This window comes from Elgaria multicarinata, chromosome 3 (genome assembly GCF_023053635.1).
Source record: "Elgaria multicarinata webbii isolate HBS135686 ecotype San Diego chromosome 3, rElgMul1.1.pri, whole genome shotgun sequence".
In the NCBI taxonomy this organism is placed as follows: Eukaryota; Metazoa; Chordata; class Lepidosauria; order Squamata; family Anguidae; genus Elgaria; species Elgaria multicarinata.
In genome coordinates this window covers 53,010,747-53,023,424 of record NC_086173.1, presented here as the reverse complement: position 1 = coordinate 53,023,424, position 12,678 = coordinate 53,010,747, and the positions used below count along the sequence as shown (strand labels likewise).

At 43.9% G+C, this 12,678-nt stretch overlaps 1 protein-coding gene across 1 annotated transcript in view; it reads right to left on the bottom strand.

The window, feature by feature from the left end:
* Positions 1–507: 507 nt before the first annotated feature.
* Positions 508–12,678, bottom strand: part of SAP30BP (SAP30 binding protein) — a 54,886-nt gene continuing 42,715 nt past the window's right edge. Inside the window, exons 7-11 of the mRNA XM_063120303.1 lie at positions 12,486–12,546; positions 11,886–11,937; positions 11,256–11,314; positions 4,488–4,569; positions 508–2,781 (exon numbers count right to left, since the gene is read on the bottom strand). Of these exons, the coding sequence (XP_062976373.1) occupies positions 2,600–2,781; positions 4,488–4,569; positions 11,256–11,314; positions 11,886–11,937; positions 12,486–12,546 (436 nt within the window). The 3' untranslated portion in view covers positions 508–2,599. The remainder of the gene's footprint in view (positions 2,782–4,487; positions 4,570–11,255; positions 11,315–11,885; positions 11,938–12,485; positions 12,547–12,678) is intronic.

Here is a 12,678-nt window from a genome sequence, read left to right as displayed (position 1 = left end):
AAAATAATTGTGACTTCCAAGAGTACTGCTCCTCTCTCTTTATGGTGTACATACAATCTGCCTAGAGAACATAAATTGTTGGGTTGATTAGAAATGTAATAAATAAATAAAGTGGACCATCCCTAGAATCTATTATGCATATTCATGCAGATCAGGGCTGTTTCAAGTGTATGTATCTGGCTTGAATGAGCCTGTCTATAGAGGATTACACAGCTTGGAGTTGAACTGCTTTGAGTGTTTTTGTCTGACAAAAAAACCTCTCCAGGAAATTCAGAAGCAGCAGCAGGTTTGAGTCATCTTTAGGGAGTGAGTTGTCAGAGGATATATGATAGACTGCTGCAGAATAATATCTCAAACATTATCTATCAAACAAAGGTGGGGAAAGGGAAGCAATCCAGAGCATACCTTTCTGAGCCATCAATTTTAAGAACACACATCTTCATGCCTTTCATTTTGTTTTCACTTTTATTTTGATAAGCACAGGGGCACGGATGTCAGTCCCCAGAGATTGTTTAAATATTTTTTAAATAGCTTATGCCAAACTTTCTCCCTTAGTTCAAAGCAACTTACAAAGTTATCATAAATCCACAGTATGCTAAAACCAATTTAAAAAATTCAACTCCACCCCAGATCAAGCAGCAGCAAAAGATTAAGGCACACTTTGAAAACAGTATTGGAACAGGAAATAGGCCTTTATATGATAAAGCCGGCAGCTTGAACTATGCCTGGACAGAAACAGGAGGATGGTGCTATTACTACAGTACAGGCTGAATGTGCTCACACCTCATATTATCCCCACAAGTCTATGAAGGGTTGCCTTCTGACCACTTGAAGCTTTTCGCAGTCCCCGTGGGTAGCTTCACTTAGAGCACATTGCAGTATTGGGACTCCCAGCATACATCACCCTTTCTGTGACAGTTTTATGCACTGACCTTTTTTTCAAGCAGTCCTGACCCCCTTTTCTGTGATCAAACGGGTTCACGACGTGTCTTGGATCAGAATGCTTGAAGGTTATCATCATTGCAGGGGGGTTCTTTCATGGTAATACAAAGAGAAGAGATGACAACCTGTGTGCCATCTGTGATGCCACACAATGAACAGTAGAGAAATGAGAACTAAAGTTTGAACACAAATCTAGAAACCTGTCACCTTTTTGAATTCATCACAGCATTCTTCTCAGCTCCTCCTTCACATGCCAGCTTCAGCGTTTCAGTCCCGTTCTGTTTAAACCGGAACTTCTCATTACACCCAAAATGGGAAAAACCCTGGTTTAGTGTCCATTCACTAACCAAGATCAAACCATGGTTTAAGATCCTATACATGACCCACAGATCGGTAGCTATTTATAAACCAAGTCACTAGTTAATTAACTAGGTAAAAGTTGCATGAAGCCAGTCTTGGTCATTAGGTAACATTTTCCCCTTCAGTGTAACATATGGTAGGAGATTCTGTATTCTTAGGTGACATGGAAAAAACAATTTGTAGATGTCAGTTACTATAGTGTTACCTACCACCATTCTGAGTTTCCAGTTGTCAATTGCCCATAAAATGCATGTGCGTTTGACTCTAAGCCTCGAATAATTGAAACAAGACTACAAGAATCATCACCATGATTATAATTCCTGTTGGAATGGGGAAAGTATTGCAGAGGCTTTCATCCCTAGTGCTTCCTCCAGAAATGATTTATATGCTCTTAATGAAATCAAAAATTCTCTGGATTCTATTAAGTTAACCATACAACTGACAAGGACATTTCTAAGAGCTGGAATAGAAGGCAGAAAAATATCAGCAGTGAAGGATGATGGCATGCTTTGAAAACATTCCAGTAAAGTTTATGTAGTTGAGTACCTATGTCACAATCACATATCCGTACACAGACATTTAAAATGGGCATATAAAGCTCTGGTGGAGAATCACTCTATACAAACCCCATTTGCTACTCCCTTCTCTTACACAAATGCCCTCTCATCAGTAGAGTCCAGCTGTTCCCAACAGCTAGGCAAAATCTTCAGTATTGATTTTCAGTTTCATCTCCCAAATTTCAACTTTTCAGCCCTTGATCTCTGAAATTAAAACTAAACTGGTTACACAGGGACAACTCACAGAAGTCTATATGATAACTTGCATGAAACCAAATCTATATATAATCCACTCTTACGCCTCTTATGATTTCTTTGCAGGGAAAATGAATAAGTTACTCTTGCCTATAATTCTCTGGAGAATTAAAAAGTTGAATGGTCCAGGATGCAACCGATTGACTTCAATACAGTCTCTCTTTCTTTTAAAGCACTCATTTTGCAGAGTTGAAGGATCCCAATATGGTGGCAGATATAATACAACGTTTAATAAAGTAATGTTCACACACACAGACACTGCATTGCACATAACAGAGTAAGGGACAGCTCAACCAACAAAGACCAAGAGCTTCTTCCTAAGTAGAGCTCTGTTATGAATATGCACAGCCAATTTCCTCCTTCTCATGTCCATTTTTAAACAGTCTTTAATTTTTTTGCACCAGGAGAGTATCCCTCCTTTATTTCCAGTGGTGGTGCTTTTGGCACATTGGAGAAAAAACTCCAGTCAGTCAAGTCTCTCCTTGTCACTGCTTTGCCTTTTTCACTATGGTGCCAACTGCAGAGATCACTGTTGTTTTGGAGCCACTTGCACTGGTGGTAACAGTTACAACAGCCGGCAGCGTTGCAGTGGTCGTGAGAATGGTGGGCTGAGCGATTGTCGTCACAGGAATGGCAGAATCCCACTTGCTTTTCCTCTTCTGTGCATCTGCGTATTTAACAAGCAAGGATAAATTTCATCAGATAGGAGGTTTTTTTAAAATCATCATTTGTTGAAGAGTTACCTCTAAATGAAGAGGATTTCAGGCATTCTGCTTCACTTTAGAATGCTGGTGGGAGAATGCACACGCTTGAATTGATTTCAAACCTCCAAGTAACTATTTTTTGTGTAGGAATATCCGGAACATGTGCTTTCCTCTACTGGCTTTCTGAAGTGGGATAGTCCCGGGAGGGCTATACCATGAGCATATAGACAATGACAGAAAATAGTCTAATGGTATTGGAAACCCAACACGAATTACATTTATTTATGCTACTTCTAAATCATCATTTAAAAGGAAGTTTAAACCTGGCTTAGAATAAGCACTGAAATACAATAAACTATCTATGGCTTGCTACCTTATAAATATGAGCCCTACTGGAATCATATCCCCTTCCCCTCCTCATCAATTTGTCTTGTGCTTATTACCTTGATTGTTGAAACACCATATATATCTACATTCAATGTCCTTTTACACAAAGGGCAACTTTGAAAGATCCGTGATAGGCCACAGAGCAATTAATAGGAAGGAACATAAGGAGCTGCCTTAAATAAGAGACCTTATAGAGTGGGTCCATCTAGCTTAGTATTGGGGATGCAACCTGGTGCCATCCAGATATTTTGGACTACAACTCCTTTCAGCCCCAGCCAGGACAGTCAATGCTGTGAGATGATGGGCATTATAGCACAAAGTATCTGGAAGGTACCAGGTTGCCTATCCCCACCTTTCAGCAGAGGTCGTTTCCCAGCTCTCCCTAGAGATGACATGGATTGAATCTTGGATCTTTTGCAATCAAAGCAGGTACTCTACCACTGAGCTATGGCCTTTTCCATAAAAGTGAATAATTTATCTCCCAATCAGTTTTCAAAGTTACTCTCGTGTCCTCATGGACAGAAAAGCTCATCAGTATAGCTAATACCATTGCTCTATGCCCAGAGTCCTGCAGAGTCTGCATCATGAGCCTTTCCCTACAGAATTCGACCATTTCCACAGAATTCCAACCATGTCTAAGCAAATTGCTACAGTATAACATGGAACTGTAACTTTCCCCCAATGCTTCTATCATAGGGGCTTCCGATGTATACAAAGGAATGCTCAAATTCCACAGGCAGAATTACACCCAGTAGTATTCTCTTCTCCCACTGTTTCACTTGTGCTCGCAGGATCAACTATGAGTGCAGCAGGAACTAATGCTTCCAACAGCAACTCCGGCAATGAGCAGGAATACTTATTCCATGAACAAGACATGTCAGCAGATCTCCTTATGCAAGCTCCGCTGACCTGTCCTGTTACGGAAAGTAGCGTTTCACTTATTTCCAATGGTTGTAGGATCTGCTAGTTTCCCGTTTTGCTAGTATGTGGGCATATGCACTAATGTGGGTATACTTATTTACACTTTTAGAATTGTGTCCAAGTTGCACAACTCATGTTGGTTGCAGAATCTGAGGTTTCTGCTCACCAAATCCTCTTACTGCAGGATCTAAAAATGTTGATGCAAAGTTTTTAAATGCCAATCACCACTGGAAGATTATTTTTCTACCTTTAGATGTCAAAAGGATGTAGGGCAAGGAGGATTTTCACAGCTTCCATGAGGTATAAAAACATTCCAGAGATAGAATGCAACTGAAATTCAAAGTCAAGAAGTTTAACTTACCTCCACCTGCTGTGTTGGCTGTTGTAGTGGTTGTAGAGGGAGCATTTGTTGTCCCCTTTTTAGTGCCTGTTACAAACTCAATCTAGAAAAGAGAAAGAAGTAATCACATACTGTGCTCCCAATACTATGACAATTAGGAGGTAGTAAATCGTTGTATTTAGATATTCACCATGCAAGACGACCGCCTCCACTCCCAGACTCATACAATACCATTTTTGAAGGAGGAATCCTGCTCCTCTGCTGATCAGCATAAGATACTTTCAGTAAAACTACATACTTAACAATTAAAATATAATAGACTTAAAGTGTCTACAATGCATGTTACTACATGCATGACTCACATCGTCTGCATTACAGATGGCAACCTAGCAAATGCAGGTTGCTTACCTGTAACTGTAGTTCTTCGAGTGGTCATCTATGCATTCACACATATGGGCTTTGCGCCTGCGCAGAGACCAGACCGGAACCTACTATAGCTGAGTGGAACGTTTTTGGCGGGAACCCCTCCCCCACGCTACCGCGCATGTCCATGGGGTTCCCGCCCTTACCTCAGTTTACAGGAGTCCGACATCGTGCCCCCATAAACATGAGTGTAATAAAATAAAGTACATTCCATAATATAACAGTGTTATTTTTAAGTCTCACACCACCAAGTGGGGATGGTGGGTGGGTTGTGTGAATGCATAGATGACCACTCGAAGAACTACAGTTACAGGTAAGCAACCTGCATTTCTTCTTCGTGGTCTCTATGCATCACACATATGGGCGAGTAGCAAGCTGACATACCTTTGGAGGTGGGTTGGTGCATCATCTGAAGATCTCTGAAAGCACTGTCCTCCCAAATGAGCAGTCCTGCCTCGCACGGGTGTCCAAACTGTAGTGCTTGACAAACGTGGATGGAGTGGACCACGTTGCGGCTCTACAGACGTCTGCCAAGGGAACACCTCTGGTGAAGGCCACCGATGTTGAAACAGCTCTGGTGGAATGAGCCGTCACAGATTTCACTAACTCTAATTTAGAAATAGAGTAGGCCAATTCTATTGTCTCCACTAACCAGCGTGACAACCGCTGGCAAGAGACAGGGAGTCCCTTAGAAGGCTCACCATAACAAATAAACAATTGCTTTGTTTTCCTTAAAGTCTCTGTTCTGTCTTTGTAAAAAGCAAGAGCCCTTCTTACATCGAGAGTGTGCAAGGAAGACTCAAGAGGTGTAGTTGGATTAGGGAAGAAAGCAGGTAAAGTAATATGTTGGGACAGATGAAAAGTAGACACTACCTTAGGTAGGAAGGCTGGATCTGTGCGTAGCACAACCTTATCCTTATGAAAGATAGTGTATGGGACATCTATCCTAAGAGCTCTAAGCTCACTTGCCCGTCTTGCCGATGTAATGGCTACTAGAAAGACAGTCTTTAAAGTAAGTAGCCTAAGGTCTGTCGAAGCCATGGGCTCGAAGGGCTTGCGTGTCAGTGCTTGCAGCACAACTGACAGGCTCCATGGTGGCACGATACTCTTCACAGTCGGTATCGTGTTCTTCAGACCTTTCAGAAATTTCTTGGTTGTTGGATGGGTAAAAGGTGTAAACCCATCTATACCTTGGTGAAAAGATGTAATCGCAGCAAGGTGAACCCTGATGGATGCGAGCTTAAGTCCTTGCTGGAAGAGTGCCAATAAATAATTGAGGATGAAAGACAAATGGCAAGATTCTGGTATTTGACCATCTTTTGAAGCAAAGTTCTGAAATCTTTGCCACTTTGCCGCATAAGCCTTTCTTGTGGAAGGCTTTAGTGCTGCTAATATAATGTGGTCCACAGTCAAAACTCTGATCCCAGAGGAGGAGTGGCTGTTATCCTCCATGCAGTCAACTTGAGGGTCGACAGATCTGCGTGTCGAACCTTGCCCTGGTGTCGAGACAGGAGCTTCGGTGTCGACGGGAGCCTGATGAAATTCCCCTTCGATAACCGAAGAGCGTGAGAAAACCACGTCTGTCGAGGCCACCACGGCGTGATCAGGATGCAGTTGGAGTTGTCCCTCTGGATCTTGGCTAGCACCCTTGTCAATAGTGGGAAGGGAGGAAACATGTACAGGAGATTTCTTCTCCAAGTCCTTGTGAAGGCGTCTCCTAGAGAGTGCTTTCCTCTTCCTGCCCTGCTGCAATACTTGGCGCAAACTGCGTTGTCTTCGGTAGCGAAGACATCGACAGAAGGGTGGCCCCAGTATAGAAAAAGGCTTTCCCGCACCTCGGCGTCGAGTTCCCACTCGTGGTCGACAGGGAAGGACCTGCTGAGGGAGTCCGCAATAACGTTGTCCTTGCCGGCTACATGGATCGCCGTCAGGTAAGTCCTTCTCTTTATGCACCAGTTCCATATCCTGAGTGCAGACCGGTTCAGAGGGTGTGATCTTGTTCCACCCTGCCTGTTGATGTATGCCACCACGGTAGTATTGTCCGTCGCGATCAAGACATTCTTGCCCTCGATCAACTGTGCAAATGCTCTTATTGCATTTTCTACAGCCATGAGTTCGAGGTGATTGATGTGCTGTTCTCTCTGGGATCGAGGCCAACGACCTTGAGCAGTAAGGGAGTTGCAATGAGCTCCCCATCCTTCTAAGGATGCATCCGTCGTGATCGTTACCGAAGGCGCCTGTTGTTGGAATGGAACGCCTTCGAGAAGAGTCGACATCGAGAACCACCATTTCAGCGATGCCCTGACTTGCTTCGGTAACGAAAGGTAAGTTCGTCGAGCATTGAGCCTGAGATCGAAAGTTCTTAAAAACCAGGCCTGTAATACCCTCATTCTGAGTCTTGCAAACCTGATGACTGCCGTAGTGGCTGCCATCAGGCCTAATAGTCTCTGGACTGTCCAAGCCGATACTTTCCTTCGGCTCTCGATGTCGATGGCTAACTGCTGCAAAGTGTTCGCCCTGGTTGAAGGTAAGTATGCTCTTCCGTCTCGAGAGGATAGGGTTACTCCTATGAAGTCCAACCTCTGCTGTGGGGTCAAAATGGACTTTTCGTGGTTCACCCAAAGCCCCAACGAGTCCAATAGGTTGAGGGTGGTTAGTATGTCCGTTTGAAGCGTCTCGCTGTTGTCTGCTACGAGGAGCCAATCGTCCAGGTATGGATAAACGTAAATGCCTTTCTGCCTTAGGTGGGCGCATACCACCGCCATGACTTTGGTGAAGACCCTCGGCGCCGTGGCCAACCCGAACGGAAGAACGGTGAACTGGTACTGGGATGCACCGATCGAAAACCGAAGGTAAGCTTGATGCGACTTCCTGATGGAAATGTGGAAGTACGCATCCTTCAGATCCACCACTGCGAACCAAACGCCTTTTTGTAGAAGCTGTAGAATTGAAGCGACCGTTGTCATACGGAACTTCCTCGGGGTGATGAACTTGTTCAGTTGTCTTAAGTCCATGATCGGTCGAAGACCTCCATCTTTTTTCGGGACCGTGAAGTAACGAGAGAAAAATCCTTGATTGAGTTCCTTTGCGGGTACAGGAGAGATGGCTCCCTTCGATAGCAAGGTCTGTACCTCGAGCAGCAGAGGAGAGGATGGAGTCGTTACTTTCACGCCGGAAAAAGGAGGAAGGGCATCGAGCTCGATGGCATAGCCCGAGTTGATGATAGTGAGCACCCAGGAGTCTGTTGTAATTGACTCCCATAGATGGTAACGGGGTGCTAGGCGGTTCGCAAAAGGGGGTGGATCTGGGGCCGAAGAGTCAAACACGCTGCTTTTTAGAAAAGTCAGGTTGCCTCTTGTCTTGTTGATATCGGCCCTGGTATGGCCTCTTCCTTTGCAACTGCTGTTGCTGCTGCCGAAGTTGAGGCTGGTACTGAGGCCGGTATTGCTGGTGCTGTTGCATTGACGGTCTCATCCATCTCTTTGGCTTGTACTGAGGTGGAGGAGCAGTGAATCCCATCTTTTTAGCCGTTGTTCTGGCTTTGTAGATGGAATCCAGTGTTTCATCGGTGTTAGAATGAAAAAGTCCCTCGCCATCGAATGGCATACTTTCTATCCTCCACTTGGTCTCATGGCTCAGATTAGCCGATCTGAGCCACGCGTGTCTCCTTAAAGATATTGCGCCCATCATGGACTTCGAATGGCAGTCCACTTGGTGTCGAGCCGTGGATAACTGCTGCCTGGCGATGGCTGAAGCCTCATTTTGAAATACCCTCGCCAGTTCCTTCTTGTCCTCCGGGAGGTGTTCGCATAATGAGCCCATCTTTTCCCATAAGAAAAGCTGGTACCTCGCCATCGTCGCTTCGTATGATGACGCTCTAATGCCTAGGGAAGAAGAGGAATAAATCCTTCTGCCAGTCTGGTCTAATTTCCTCCCTTCCCTATCCACCGGTGCCGAATGTGCCTTTTGAGATTGTCCTTGGGCTGACTCAACCACTATGGAGTTAGGCTTTGGATGTTGAACCAAAAATTTTGCGCCTTCCTCCTGGACTCGATAAAGAGTCTCTAATCTCTTAGATGTAGCCTGAGTCACAGCAGGTGTCTTCCAAGACTCTTGGGCAGTTTGCTTTAATGCATGTGGAATGGGGATAGCCAGTCTTTGATTGGTAGTAGTTTGGAACACATCATAAATGGGATCCACAACCGATTCATCCGTTTGATGGATATCTAGTCCTAATGCCTGTGACATCCTAAGCATATGGTCAGAGAACCTGACCATATCGTCTGACGGAGAGGAAGGGTCGTTCTCGTGAACCTCATCCTCCGGCGAGGGCATCGTTGGAGTTGCAGACACCCTCGATTCCGAGTCTGACGGGTAGTCTTGCTCAGGAGAAGACACCGTAACCACTTGTAACTGAAGTTGGTCTGTTGGTACCGTGGGAACTGCCTCGGTCGATGCCGAAGGTTGCATACGGTGTCGAGGAGTAGACACCCTCGATGTCTGATGGTCAGGTGGTGAAGGTAGTGGTAACCGGCACACTCTTGTCATAGGTGGCGGGTGCGCATAGTAACCTTCCCGGGGACTCTGTCGATCCGGAAAGTAGCGCTGGGGACGATATCGGTCCCATTCATAGTCTTCATATCTTGGCTGAGGATCGGAGTATCTAGAAGCTCCGTCCCATTCACGACGAGGTGTAAGTCTTGGAGATGGTTGTAGTGGGATTAATCCCTGCAACGTTTGAGGCCTTGTAGGCTGTTGGAAAGAAGCCGCTGACGCGGAATCTCTTAGTTCACCCTCCGAAAGGCTGAGTGGGCGTGTCGGTACCGTGGCCATCGGTACCGACTGAGATCTCGATGCCGAGGGAGGCCTCGACATCGACGCGGTCGGAGCAATGGGAGGCGTGGAATGGCTCCTAACAGGCTCCGCCGCTCGAGGTGACGCTAAGGTGGATTTTTCAGCGTCCCTCTTTTTCTTCTTCTTCTTCTTCTTTTCCAGTTCAGAAGAAGGCTTAGGAGTTCTGGCTTTCTTTGAAATCTTCTTTGCCATAGAACTCGTCAAAGACCGGCCAGGTGTGAGGGGTATCTGTGCCCTATGAACTCTGGCTTGCACCTCAGTGCTGCGGTCTGCTGGTTTGTCGGTAACGGACTTACGGATTGCCGTTTTTTCAGTAACGGACTTACCAACTGCCGTTTTTCCCATACTGGGAGCCTCAGTAGCCTTGAGAGCTTTCTCCCACAATATAGAGCGAAGTCTGTCGGCTCTATGCTTCCTAGTTTGTTTTGTGAACGACATACAGTGGTGGCAGGCTTCCACCACGTGTCCTTCTCCCAAACAAACGAGACAAAGGGAGTGCCCGTCCGTCGGAGGAAGTTTCGCTCCACACCGTACACACTTCCTAAACGGGGCTTTCGTTGCCATACGGGCCTCAGGCGACCGAAGTCGCTGAGAGAAAACTATCTACAATTTAAATTTTTTTTTTTTTTTTTTTTTTTTTTTTTTTATATAGAAAAGAAAGAAGAATTAGGAAGAGAGTGAAGAATGAAGAGATTGAAGAAAGAAATGAGTAAGTTAACTAGAAAACGCTAGAGGTTCGGTTAAGCTGGTCTATGCACGATGGCGGACGACGAAGAACTGAGGTAAGGGCGGGAACCCCATGGACATGCGCGGTAGCGTGGGGGAGGGGTTCCCGCCAAAAACGTTCCACTCAGCTATAGTAGGTTCCGGTCTGGTCTCTGCGCAGGCGCAAAGCCCATATGTGTGATGCATAGAGACCACGAAGAAGAACCAAAGAAATCACAACAGTCTGATCACATGTCTAAAAATGTCTACAATCATGGGAGAAGGAAGACATTACCACAGAGCTGTGCACTTTTTATTGTGCAGAAGTAGAACAAAAGGGGCAAGCTGAGGGACTGAGACAAAAGGTTTGCCACAAAAATGTCTACTGCTAGGAAAATCTCATACTCCATGCACCAGTATGCATGTCTTCACTATAATGTACACTAATTGAGGTGTTTACTGCATTCTAGATGGAAAGGGATGTGATAGTTCTGGAATGAACTATTTCCTTTCCTTTAAAAAAAATAGTGTCTTCAGGGCAAGAAAAAACATATGAAGGGAAAAGGGAGAGATTACTGAGAGGTCTTAAGAGCAAGCCATGCACCACACACATATCTATGATTCTACATGTGTGGAATATCACAAGAAATCTTCATGTTCTTGTTCAACAAAAGGCAAATTTCTAACTTGTTCAATTTGACTAATAGAAGGTTCCTGAGCAGCCTTAAAAGAGAAGTTAAATTATGTTCAATAGAAGTGGCGCGGAAGAAAAATAAACTCTCTACATTTCAGAGTATCAACTGGTACCTTAGTTCGTTCCTTCTTGGCCTTTTCCAGCTTGTCCATTTCAATTTTCTGTGCTTTTGCTGAAAAGAGAGCCACATTACTGCTTTTAAATTATATATTGTTTTAACTTGGTTCATGGTTTAACTTGTTTTTAACTGTGCATATTTATTGTTTTATATTGTATGCTTTTATCTGTATGCCGCTCTGAGATCTTAATGATGTAGGGCGGGATATAAATGTTTTAAATAAATAAATAAATAAATAAATAAATAAATAAATAAATAAATAAATAAATAAATGTCAGTAAGCACACCCCAACAGAGTCAACAACATGAATCAGTGATTTCTGAATCCTCACTACAGCTTTCCAAAATAAAAGGAATGTGGTGTTTAAGAAGTAGTTATAGAGACAAGTGTTTTTGCTTCCCGAAATATTTTCAGTATAACAGTCTTTCTATTAAAACATTGCACTTCGCAGAGTATAACTAATGCTACCCATTTCCTCTTGTTCAGATAAAGAGGAAATGGTATAAAAAGGTATACACCGCATAAGGCAGCATACAAATATATGGCTGTAGCTAACCAATTGCTAATGCTCCAGCTTCATTCATAAAACCCAAAGAGGGTATTCAAAAGAGAAAAAAAGGATACCTAGTGCCTCGTAATAGGAATCTTCAGACCACCCATGAGGATCAAACATATCCTAAATGAGAAGAGGGAAAGAAGTCATGTTACATAACTATAAATTTAAAAATAGACTAAAGCCAAGAAAGAAAATAAATTTGTAATTCTGCTTTTTTAAAAACAACAATATATGAAGGTTTATAGACCTCTGGCATCATTAACCTAAAAACTAGAATCAAACTGGCCAGATGGTGCTAAAAGGAACCATAAAGGAGTCTAACTCTCAATACCAATAGAGCAGGGATGGGGAGTGTGTGGCCCTCCAGATGTTCTTAGACTGCAACTTCTGTCATCCCTCACCATTGGCTATGTTGGCTAGGGCTGATGGGTGTTGCAGTCCAGCATTATTTCAGATCACACACACCAACACTGCAACTGCTGCCACTTCATAACACTCATTTTCTTTTGGTACAAGTTAGGTAGCTGCCCCTATTCAAGCAAGTTATTTCATCCACTGGCCTAGATGCAAGAAGCTGTTTTCACAGCCAAAATGAGAAGGAAGAAGATAATCCAGCAGTTGTGATAAACCTCATCTAATCCTCTGAAAAGGCTGTTGGATCTACTTACCTTGGGGTAATTTGTGCCAAGTTCATCGATCGCACAAAATTGGATCAGCTTCTCATAGATGCTGAAATAAAGCACTCCAATATATTATTTTCAATCTTTTCACATCCTTATTCAAACCTAACTTTGTTAGGCACAAATGTCACTGAAACATTCCGTGCATGTTGAAAGCTAGTGTGTTTTGGAAAATATACTC